Source organism: Stegostoma tigrinum, chromosome 4 (assembly GCF_030684315.1).
Source record: "Stegostoma tigrinum isolate sSteTig4 chromosome 4, sSteTig4.hap1, whole genome shotgun sequence".
NCBI classification, from domain to species: domain Eukaryota; kingdom Metazoa; phylum Chordata; class Chondrichthyes; order Orectolobiformes; family Stegostomatidae; genus Stegostoma; species Stegostoma tigrinum.
Window position 1 is genome coordinate 7,381,102 of NC_081357.1, and position 12,321 is coordinate 7,393,422.

The following is a 12,321-nucleotide window of genomic DNA, read 5'->3' on the forward strand; positions in this document are numbered from 1 at the left end:
GTATTGTGCGCAGTTCTGGAACCCACAATAGAGAAGTGATATGAGCACACAGGAGAGGGTGCAGAGATTTACCTGGATGTTGCCTCAGTAATGATGAGACATTGGACAGACTTAAGTATTTTGAGGAAGCGACACAGAGGATCAATGAGGGCAGAGTGGTAGATGTTGTCTGTGTGGACTTTAGCAAGGCCTTTGTCAAAGTCCCTTATGGCAAGTTGGCACAGAAGGTGAAGTCACGTGGGAATGTCAACGATCTGATGAAATGGATACAGGACTGACTCAGTAATAGAAGAAAGGGAGTGGCAGCTGAAGGGTGTTTCTCAGACCAGAGATCTGTGACCAGTGTTGTTTCACAGGGATCAGTGATGGAATCCTTGTCATTTGTAAAAACATGTATAAATGATTAGGATACCATAGGTGGTCTGATTAGTATGTTTGCAGATAACACAAAGCATTGGGGGAGCTGCAGATATTGAGGAGGATTGCTACAGGACATAGACAGGTTGAAGACTAGGGTGTAGAAATGGCAGGTGGCATTTAATCCAGGGAAATGCAAGGGGATGGATTTTGGAAAGTCTTAATGCAGGAGAGAAGTATGCAGTAAATGGCAGAACCCTTCGTAGCAGTAGCCCAGGGGATATAGGCATATAGGTCTACAGTTCCCTGAAAGTGGCAAACAAATGTATAAGTCAAGTAGTCACATGGCATGCTTGCCTTCATTGGTTGGGGCAGAGATTGGCACATCATGTTGCAGCTGTACAGGTCTTTAATTGGGTCACATTTAAAATATTGTGTACAATTCTGGTCATCACACTACCAGAAAGTAGTAGAACCGTTGGAGAGGGTACAGAAACAGTTTACCTGTGTGTTGCCTGATTTAGAAGGTATTAGCTATCAGGACAGATTGGACAAATTTGCTTTGTTTCCACTTGAACATTGGAATCTGAGGAGCAACTTGATAGTTTACAAAATTATGAGAGATCTGGGTAGAATGCATAAGTCAAAGTCTTTTTATTAGGATAGAAATGTCAATTACATGGGGACAAAGGTTTCAGGTAAAAGGGGTGAAGCTTACAGGAGATGTATGAGGCAGATTTTTACGCAGAGGGTGGTAAGTGCATGGAACGTTCTGCCAGAGGAGGTGGGGGAGGCAGGTTCAACAGCAACAGTTAAGACGCATCTTGAAAAATGTATGATTAGAGCAGGGAATAGAAGAATATCATCTGTGTAGGAGCAAGAAGATTTTTACATTAGAAAGGGGTATGTACTGGCATAGGCTTGGTGGACTGAAATGCCTGTTCCTGTACTGTATTGTTCCATCCATGACCATTCATACTTGAGACACAAAGACCAGTTTTACATCCTCTATAGACAGGATGGCATGGGAGGACAGCAGCCTATACGTTCTCACTGCAATTTTACCAGTGGGTGGGTTAGCATCACGTGGCTTGCTTGCTGCAGGCTAATTGTGACCCTCAAGTGGTCACGAAGCTGCATCTGCCCATGGAGGGTGAGGCTGATGTCAGTGAAGCTCAGTGGGCAGGCAGCCATCTTGAGAGCAATCCAAGACACTTCACCCTCATTCCTCACCCTGACCACACCGAGTTCCTAACCATGCTGCGATGCCTGCCAGCCTGAACTGGTGGCAGCTCACAGCCATGGCCACTGCAGAGAGCTGCCATCCTCTGCACAGCCAGCCAAGCAGTTCACACAATGGACAAAGTGAAGCCCTCAAGCAGCCAATTAATGGCCTGAAGACTATAAATGGGGAGTACGTAAGTGGCTGACTACCCATTGACTTTTATATTAGGGAAGACCCTGGTCTCAGTTTAAAACATATGAACTGTTACACATGAAGGTAAGCATGTAACAACATGAGCACACAAATGCATATAACTTTGTGGACAGATTGTATATAACAGACACATCCACACAGATAACTGCTGAGCAGGGATACAATGTCCATTAAATCTCAGTTACGACACCGACAGGGTGGGCACAACTGCTGGGTCTCAATCTGTAATGTTTATCCAAACAGCACTTTTATTCTTTTCAAATACAGAAAGATGTCTCTGGACACAGTACTGTGTTTACATACACAAACTTTCCAGAGCTCTGGAAACAAAGGAAAAAAACAGAATCCAAACACAACAATAAAAGTAAACAAGCAGGATTTCTCTCTTTTTGAAAAAAAAGCTTTTGCGGTGTAAATCACAACAGATCCTGGTGTGACAGGCTGTGGGCATGGCGAGCTGCTGAGCTCCAGCACATCCTGTCCCTTTCACTGAAACGTTGATCGTTCTGTATTCCATGGAAAAAATGTATAAAACATACACACCACCCCCCCGCCTGTGTGATACAAACTCTTACACATAAACTGCAATACAATTTTACAAGTGTTTTTTTTTCATCTTCTCTGTGATACATAAATACTGAATAAACACCTATAAAAATAAACTCTCTCTCTCAAAGGCATTTTATAAAAGGTAGTGGCCACTTCCTATGAAAATGTTTCCCTTCATAGCACCAAATACAAAAAACTGCTGCTTGTAGGTGGGTCTAAACTTGAAGGGACCGTGGCACGTACAAAGGTCAGGGATTATCATTGAGAAGGCCATAAACTGGGAAGATGCAGAACAGAGGAACCCCAGCTACCTGGAGTGGGCAGCGTCAGTGTGAAATAGAAATCTGTACAGAGCCAGGGAGGGGCGGAGGGGGTGAGGGTGGGAATTACCAACCAGCAGGGAGCTCCAGGGGGAGAGCAGCCTACGTTCACAGGGAGATGGCTGACATGGGCATAACTCTCAATATCTCTTCCTCCATGATTGTAACCAGCCACCTTTGTGTTAATAAAACCATGACGTGGAGGTGCTGGTGTTTGACTGGGGTGGACAAAGTCAGAAGTCACACTAAAACAAGTAACAGTCCAACAGGTTTATTTGAAATCACAAGCTTTTGAACCGCTGCTCTTGTGAAGTCATTCATCTGACCAAAGGAGCAGTGCTCAAAAAGCTTGTGATTTCAAATAAATCTGTTGGACTGTAAACTGGTGTTATGTGGCTTGAGTTAATAAAAACCAGATTGACCTGTAAATTACTGGATTACATGCAGGCCAAAAACAGATGATCCATGCAGTGTTTCAGACCAGAGAAAATATGATTTGGCAGATAGCTAATTCTCTCACACTCAGTTCCCACACATACAGCACCAATACCTTGCCATGTCAGTGTGACTGTTGACCTGTCCACTGGGCGATGCAGCCATTCACTGGGGAACAAACTGCACAATGAGGCAGGTTTATACTCCAAATAAGAGTGCTCACACAGTGAGTGTGAAGGAAGAGGAAGTAATTTGGGGTTTAAAGCAATCAAATGCACGACCCTGTTTAATCCTGGCCTCTTTCTGACACTCAATACAGCAAAAAGTTCTGAACAAAGATCAGGGTCAAGAACAATGCTTACCCCTATTACTGACTGAGATCTGGGCCAGGGTGTGGTTTTGTCACGGCCTAAGCCTGGCTAGTAGAATCCCTGCAGTCTATCATCTTCTACTGGAGAAAGGCCACAGTGTCGTTCACTAATGAACATACAATGATCTTTAAAGGAAACAACCAATTCCATTGTCCCAGAAAAGCTGCTCATATAAAACAACAAACTCACCCCATCTTTCTTTATACCAACTCTGCCACTCCTAGATCACCCCCATCCCTGTTTTATCTCGTTCTGTGACACAGAGATTCTTCACATTTGTCTGGGTAAAGATTCAAATTTGAACAGGAGGCGAAAAGAGTTTGACAGGCTGATTGTAGGCAATGGGGTCAAAACGACAAACAAACCCAAGCTTGTCCAAAACAGTGTTGTGCAGCCACTGAAAACAAAAATTGCTGGTGAAACTCAGTGGGTCAGGCAACATCTGTGGAGAGAGAAACAGTTAATATTTTGAGTCCAGTGTGACTTCTTCAGAACGAGCCTCAAAATATCAAACTTTGTTTCTGTCTCTGCAGATGCTGACAGACCTGCTGTGGTTTTCCAGTAATTTCTGTTTTCGCTACAACCATTCCCGATCCTGACACCACCCAGGTTAAGGAAGTATGGCCAATCCCAATCCTGACCCCACCCGGTGAGGGCAGCACAGCCAATCCCAATCCTGACCCCACCCAGTGAGGGCAGCATGGCCAATCCTGACCCCACCCGGTGAGGGCAGCACGGCCAATCCTGACCCCACCCGGTGAGGGCAGCACGGCCAATCCTGACCCCACCCGGTGAGGGCAGCACGGCCAATCCTGACCCCACCTGGTGAGGGCAGCACGGCCAATCTTGACCCTGGCCAGTGAGGGCAGCACGGCCAATCCTGACCCCGCCCAGTGAGGGCAGCATGGCCAATCCTGACCCCACCCAGTGAGGGCACATGGCCAATCCTGACCCCACCTGGTGAGGGCAGCACAGCCAATCCTGACCCCACCCGGTGAGGGCAGCACGGCCAATCCTGACCCCACCCGGTGAGGGCAGCACGGCCAATCCTGACCCCACCCGGTGAGGGCAGCACGGCCAATCCTGACCCCACCCAAGTTAAGGGAGTACAGCCTATCCCAAACCTGACCCCACTCAGTGAGGGCAGCATAATCAATCATAATCCCAATCATAGAACTGGTCAGTAGGTAGACATTCGAGCTTGGGATCGGGGGGGGGGGGCGCTGGACAGCAACCAGGAGCAGAAATGCTTTTCACCGAATGTTTGCTCCCTTAGTGCAGAATCGTGAGTGAAGTCACTTATGGTGATCCCCTTCCAAAGGCCACTCTAATAAATCAATTAATTCAGCGTAGATCAAGTTCATATAGACTTCATTAAAAAACTTTCTAAATACTAAACTTCTTGTGTGTGCGTATATGAGCAATACATATATATTATATATGGGTGCATATTTTGTATCTACATATTACACACATGTATAATATACACATGCATATTTATATACACACACCTCCAACAATTTTGTTTTCAGTAAAAATATAATCTCAAAAGAACTGCTGGAGAAACAGATATGGAAAATTAATGCCATGATATCCTTCGACTTCCAAAACAAGATCAAAGCACGATGTCACCAAGGGTTGAAGTCAGCACACAGCTTCAGCAGACTCCTGTGTCTGTCCACATACACCCTGCTCAGTGCCCCTACCCTGTCCCAGCACAGCCCAAACCAAGCTAGAGCATCACGGCTAAAACTGGAGCAATGACAAAACCAGATGCATTTTGAACAAAATGACGATGTTCCTCCAAGGGACAGGCAGAGGAGTGATTTCAAGTCGTTACAAGACTCTCACAACAGTGTCAATTTTTGGCTGAGTTTGGTTTGATATGGGTCCACAGCGTGCAAATCGCTTTGAATTGTGTAAAAGATAATCCTTAGGCCATCGGTAATTTCACATTGATTTAGAAAAAGTTCCATCCATTCTTTCTGAATAAAACAGGGGTGAAGGGTGAGGGGGGAAAAAAATAAATAAATATGGCACTCAGTTTCTCTTTTTAAATAGATGCTGCTTCTCTCAGTCCTGGATATGAAGGGTTAATCGTTTTGGGCCAGCTTGTTGCTGTGTGACGTCTCTAGGCTGCTCACCTGAAGCTCAGTCAGGCTACCAGTGCATGACTGCTGCCCAATGACTGCCATCTGTGAAAACAAAAAGGGCCAGTCACATATTGGACACTATTCCCTAATTCCCCATCCCTCACATTGATCACTATGCCCTAATTCTCCATCCCTCTGTCGCTTACGCTGGATAATATTCCCTAATTCCCCATCCCTCCATTGCTCACACTGGACATTATTCTCTAAACGGCTTCGCTCGGGATACTGTGCCCCTCACCCTTCCTTGCTCTGGACACTGTGCCCCTCAATCCCCCTCCCTCGCTCGCGCTAAACACTACCCTAATCCCTCTTGCTCTGGATACTAAGGAGAGTTGATGGCCTAGTGGTATTATCACTGGACTGTTAATCCAGAGACCCAGACAATGTTCTGGGGACCCAGTTCGAATCCTGCCATGGTAGATGGTGGAATTTGAATTCAATGAATATCTAGACTTAAGAATCTAATGATGGCCATGAATCCACTGTCAATTGTTGAAAAACCCATCTGGTTCACGAGTATCCTTTAGGGAAGGAAACGGCCATCCTTACCTGATCTGGCCAACATGTGACTCCATACCAACAGAAAGGTGGCTGACTCTCAACTCCCCTCTGGGCAATTAGGGATGGGCAATAAATGCTACCTGCCCAGTGATGCCCTCATCCTGTCAACGAATAAAGAAAGAAGCTGTGCTCCTCACCCTCCCTTGCTCAACATACCCCGCTCCCTAATCCACCTCCCCTGCTCACTCTAAAGCAATTAATCCTGGGTTAAACTCGAAAATACTAGAAACACCCTGTGACAAACAGTTTTAGTGTTGCAGGTCAAAGATATTTTAGTTTTAATTGAGTAAAGCTTAGGAATTAACAGGTTTTTACTGAACACAATGGGAGGAATGCAATAATGCTACAAAGAAAAGACTAAACTGCAAAATACTTGGTTAAAGTAAATAAAAATAATGTTAGATAATGGAAGAAAGAGATGTGTTCAGAGGAGATAAGCACAGAACAACAGAATCCTCACTAAAAGGTGAAGCCCTGAGACATAATCTAAAATGACTGAACTGTATGTGCTGTCAAGAAGCTGTTACGTGCCAAACTGAAATGGGGAGGGGGAGAGGAGCTCAGAATTAAGTAGGGAGAGGAGGGGTGGGACTGGGGAAGGTAGGTGGGATGGTGATAGCTGAGTGCAGGTAGAATGTGCTGGGTCAGTGGGATGGATGAGGTGGATAGGTAGGGGAGAAGATGGACAGATCAAGCAGGCTGGGATGAGAGGGAGGGTTGGTCAATGGATGAGGCCGGGGGATGAGGAGATTTTGAAACTGGTAAAATTCACATTGAGACTGTTGGGCTGTAGGCTCCCGAGGCGGAATGAGGTGCTACTCCTTCAGTTTGCGGGTGGTGTCAATGTGACACTGGAGGAGATCCAGGATGGACATGTCACCCAGGGAGTGGGACAGGGAGTTGAAATGGTTCACGACTGTCAGTTGTCATGAACAGAGCGCAGGTGCTCTATGAAAGTGTCCAAGCCTCCACTTGGTCTCACCAATGTAGAGGAGACCACATTGAGAGCAGCGGATGCAACAGACCACATTGACGAATGTGCAGGTGAACCCCTGTCTAATGTGGAAGGTTTGTGTTGTATCAGAGATAATGGGAACTGCAGATGCTGGAGAATCCGAGATAACAAAGTGTGAAGCTGGATGAACACAGCAGGCCAAGCAGCATCTCAGGAGCACAAAAGCTGACGTTTTGGGCCTAGACCCTTCATCAGAAAAGGGGGATGGGGAGAGGGTTCTGAAACACATAGGGAGAGGGGGGGGGAGGCATATCAAAGATGGATAGAGGAGAAGATAGGTGGAGAGGAGACAGACAAGTTAAAGGGGCGGGGATGGAGCCTGTACAGGTGAGTGTAGGTGGGAAGGTAGGGAGGGGATAGGTCAGTCCGGGGAGGACGGACAGGTCAAGGGGGCCGGATGAGGTTAGTAGGTAGGAGATGGAGGTGCGGCTTGAAGTGGAAGGAGGGGAATAGGTGAGAGGAAAAACAGGTTAGGGAGGCGGGGATGAGCTGGGCTGGTTTTGGGATGCAGTGGGGGGAGGAGGGGAGATTTTGAAGCTGATGAAATCCACACTGATACCATTTGGCTGCAGGGTTCCCAAGCTGAATGAGTTGCTGTTCCTGCAACCTTCGGGTGGCATCTTTGTGGCACTGCAGGAGGCCTAGGATGGACATGCCGTCTGAGGAATGGAAGGGGGAGTTGAAATGGTTCGCGACTGGGAGGTGCAGTTGTTCATTGTGAACCGAGTGGAGGTGTTCTGCAAAGCGGTCCCCAAGCCTCCACTTGGTTTCCCCAATGTAGAGGGAGCCACAACGGGTACAGCAGATGCAGTATACCACATTGGTGGATGTGCAGGTGAACATTTGCTTGATGTGGAAAGTCTTCTTGGGGCCTGGGATGGGGGTGGAGGAGGAGGTGTGGGGGCAAATGTAGCACTTCCTGCGGTTGCCGGGTGTGGTGGGGTTGAAGGGGAGTGTGGAGCGGACAAGGGAGTCATGGACAGAGTGGTCCCTCCGGAAGGCAGACAAGGGTGGGGTGGAAAAATGTCTTTGGTGGTGGGGCTGGATCGTTGATGGCAGAAGTGTCGGAGGATGATGCGTTGTATCCAGAGGTTGGTGGGGTGGTATGTGAGGATGAGGGGGATTCTCTTTGGGTGGTTATTGCAGGGGCGGGATGTGAGGGACGAGGTGCGGGAAATGCAGGAGACACGGTCGAGGGCGTTCTCGATGAGTGAAGAGGGGGAAGTTGCGGTCCTTGAAGAACAGGGACATCTGAGATGTACGGGAGTGGAACGCACCATCCAGGGAACAGATGCGGCGGAGGTAAAGGAATTGGGAATAGGGGATGGAATTGCCTCGAATGGAAGTGAGGGGGGAGGTGTAGAGGCAGGTGCAGCATTTCCTGCACTTTAAGGGTAAGGTGGTGGGATTAGTGGGGAGTGTGGAGCAGACAAGGAAGCTGCAGGGAGTGCAGTCGCTGTAAAAGGCAGATAGGGACAGGGAGGGAAAACATCTCTGGTTATGGTGACTGCAGGTGGATTGCAGATGGCGGAAGAGGCAGAGAATGATACATTGGATCTCGCTGTCCTGCTGAGAGAGAGGGTCATAGACACCAAGCACTATACACCTGTCCCTCTGAGAGTCAGAGACAGTTGTCACTGTACAGCTGTGCCTCTGGGAGAGAGGGAGACATGGGACTCTAATTACCTATCTCCTGGTATCTTCAGGAGTTGCAGTTGAACAGATTTAAATTTGGACAGATTGGATTGACAGAAGCTATGCATCACTAGTGACAGAGAATCTGTGCTCTCTGATTAGTTTCTCCCCAGTCTCTCAACAGTTCATAATGACAAAAACATTATGGACAAATATCAGTGACCAAATCCCCGAGCTCGTCTAGGAGCCAGGTAAAACAAACAGCACCACTTCATGCTGGTGGCTCCCTTTTCTCTAGCCTATCTGCGGAAGGGATGGGAGAAGAGGAGGGAAAGGAGGTGGGGGCCAGGAGGGTGTGAATGGGTTGGGAAGGAGACAGAGAAGGGAGAAAAGAAATAAAGCAGAAGTGGGGGGCAGGAGAGAGGGAGGGAAGCAGAGAGAGATAAGGAGGAAGGACAGAAAACAAAGGGTGTGGGAAGAGATACAGCAAAAGGAGAAGGAACGAGGGAGAGATGTGGAGGGGATGAACACAAAGATGTGGGCTGGGGGGAGAGATGGGTGAAAGGAGAGACAGAGCAAGACAGCAGTGGGGCAAGAGACAGAGAAGGTTGAAAGGAGAGAGGAGAAGGAATTAAAGCAGAGAGAGATGGAGAGGAGGGCTGTGGGAAGGAGAGGCAGAAGACAGAAGGAGATAAAGAGAGGAGGGAGGGAAGTGGGGAAGGAGAGAGGGTGGGATGGAAGGGGACAGAAGGGGGAAGGAAGTGAAGAGAAAAGGGGTGAAGCAGAGAGAAAGAGAGAGGGTGACAGACAGACACAGAAGGGGGTGAAGGAGAGAGATATAAGGATGGAAGGAGAGAGAGAGGGAGAAGAGACCAAAGTAGAGGCAGGGAAGACAGAGAGAAATGGAAATGGAAGGAGAGAGAGTAAGGGGAAGTAGGAAAGAGGGGAGGGAAAAAGAGAGAATGGGAAGGGAGGCAGAGTCAAAAGGAAAGGAGAGGAGAGAGAGAGAGAAAAGGGGGAAACAAGAGGGAAATGGAAGTAGAGAGAGAGGGGAGGAGAAAGAGGCCGAAGGACAGAAGGAGACAGACAGAAGGAGGGAAGGAGAGAGAGGAGGGTAGGAGAGATAGGAGGAAGTAATGGGAGGACGAAGGAGAGAGAGAAAGGAGGGGTGAAGCAGAGAGAGAGGAGGGGGAGGCGAGAAACAAGGGAGGAAGGGGAAGAGTGAGAGAGGAGAGGTGAAGGGGGAGGGAAGGAGAGGGAGAGGGGAAGAGCAGTGAAGGAGAAAGAGAGAGACAGAGGAGGGGGAAGGGGGAAGGAACAAATGGGAAACAATAGGTTCAAAGGCAAAATGCATGGCTCTTTACTTGAATGCATGTAGTATTTGGAACAAAATAAATAAATTAGTGACAAAAATTCAGGTGTATGATCTTACAGCTATTATGGAGGCATGGTTACAAGGAAATCAAACTGGAAACAAAATATTCAGGGCTATGTGATTTTTTTAAAGGGAAGGCAGGAAGGAAAGGGTGGTGCAGGAATGTTGTTAATTTGAGATGTAATGGACTGGTTGGAATGGACTGAGGAAGGAGTTTAGTAGAAAAGACAGTTGATGAACAGTGGCAGATGTTTAAATAGATAGCTCATAGCTCACAGCAGATATTTATCCCAGTGAGGTGCTAGTGTTTTCAGCACAAGATAGACCAATTAGGGTTAACCAGAGAAGATGGAGGAGATAAGGAGATGAGAAGAAGGCCCCCTAAATGAGGCTAGATGGGTAGAAATTCAATAAGAAACAAAAGGGGGAATCATATTGTTAGGAAATTAGTATAGACCCTCAAATAATCAGGGATAAACAAAAGAACTGCAAGTCAGTGAGTCTAATATCAGCGCGAGGGCAATTCAAGGAAAATATTCCAAGAGACAGAATTAATCTCCATTTAGAGGCCAATGGTTCATCGAGGATAAGTCAGCATGGCTTTGTTGGGGGAGATTGTATATGAGAAATCTGATTGAACTTTTCAAGATGATGAGGTATGGAGGTGACGGTAATGCAGTTGGTGCTGTCTACGTGGAGTTCAGTAAAGTTTTTGATAAAGTCTTACACGGCAGACTGGTTAAGAAATTAAGAGCCCACAGGATCCAGTGCAATTTGGCAAATTGGATTTAAAACTGGGTTCATGGTAGGGAGCAGAGCATGCCGATCAAAGGGTGTTTTGTGACTGGAAGCCTGTGTCTGGCGGTGTACCACAGGGTTTTTTTCTGTTTGTTGCGGGCAGCACGGTGGCTCAGTGGTTAGCACTGCAGCCTCACAGCACCAGGGACCCGGGTTCGATTCCTGCCTCAGGCAACTGTCCGTGTGGAGTTTGCACATTCTCCCCATGTCTGCGTGGGTTTCCTCCGGGTGCTCTGGTTTCCTCCCACAGTCCAAAGATGTGCAGGTAGATGGATTGGTCATGCTAAATTATCCATAGTTTTTCGGGGTGTTCAAGCCATGGGAAATTAAGGTTTACAGAAATAGGGTAGGGGATGGGGATGGGGATGCGCCAGGGTGGGATGTTCTTTGGAGGGTTGGTGTGGACTCATTGGGCCAAATGACCCATTTCCACACTAGAGATTCTATGATCATGATCTAGACATGAAGGAAGGAGGTATGATCTGTAAGATCACAGATGGTACAAAAATTGACGGGGTGGTAAACAGTGAGGAGGATAGCTCCAGACTACAGCAGGATATAGCGGATTAGTCAGGTGGATCGAACAGTGGCAAATGGAATTTAATGCGGATAAGTGTGAGGTGATGCATTTTGGGAGGACTTGCAAGACAAGGGAGTACCAATTGAAAGGTTAGACCATAGGAAGTACAGAGGATGAGAGGGAAATTAATGAGCATAATTATAGAGATTCTTGAAGACTGACGGACAGGTCGATGAACTGCCTAAGGCTGCATATGGGAGACTTGCCTTCATTAGTGGAGGCAGTGAATACAAGAGCAAGGAGGTCATAACAGAGCCGTAGACAACACTGTGTAGGCCACAGCTGGAATAGTCTGTGCAGGTCTGGTCAACGTACAATGGGAAGGTCCGCGATTATAAGAAAGACAGTGGGTGCACACGAGATTCACCAGGATGTGGCCTCAGCTGCAGCGTTTCAGCTAAGCAGAGGTTAGATGGGCTGAGATTGTTTTCTTTAGAGCAGAGAAGGCTGAGGGGAGACATACAAGGTTATGAGGACCATTGAAAGATAGGGAGAAACCTTTCAGTAACCAGGAGGCACTGTTTTGAAGCAACGGGCAGGAGGTTTAAAGAGGATTAAAGGAAGAATTCTATCTGGAATTCATTGTTTAAAAGAATATCACAATATTTAATAAGTATTGAAATGATCACTTGAAGCACCTTGGGAATAGAATAGATAAATGTTTGATTACTGACATGTGCAATATGGGCTGAAGAGCCTCATTCTAAGCTGTAAAACTGTTTGATGAGAGATAG

General features: G+C 47.1%; 1 protein-coding gene across 4 annotated transcripts in view; it reads right to left on the reverse strand.

The window, feature by feature from the left end:
- Positions 1 to 2,023: 2,023 nt before the first annotated feature.
- LOC125452562 (serum response factor-like) overlaps positions 2,024 to 12,321 on the reverse strand; it is a 116,639-nt gene continuing 106,341 nt past the window's right edge. For all 4 annotated transcript variants that reach the window (XM_048531140.2, XM_048531138.2, XM_048531139.2 and 1 more), the window contains one exon: positions 2,024 to 5,665. In XM_048531140.2, coding sequence (XP_048387097.1) covers positions 5,564 to 5,665 — 102 coding nt within the window. In that variant the 3' untranslated portion in view covers positions 2,024 to 5,563. The remainder of the gene's footprint in view (positions 5,666 to 12,321) is intronic.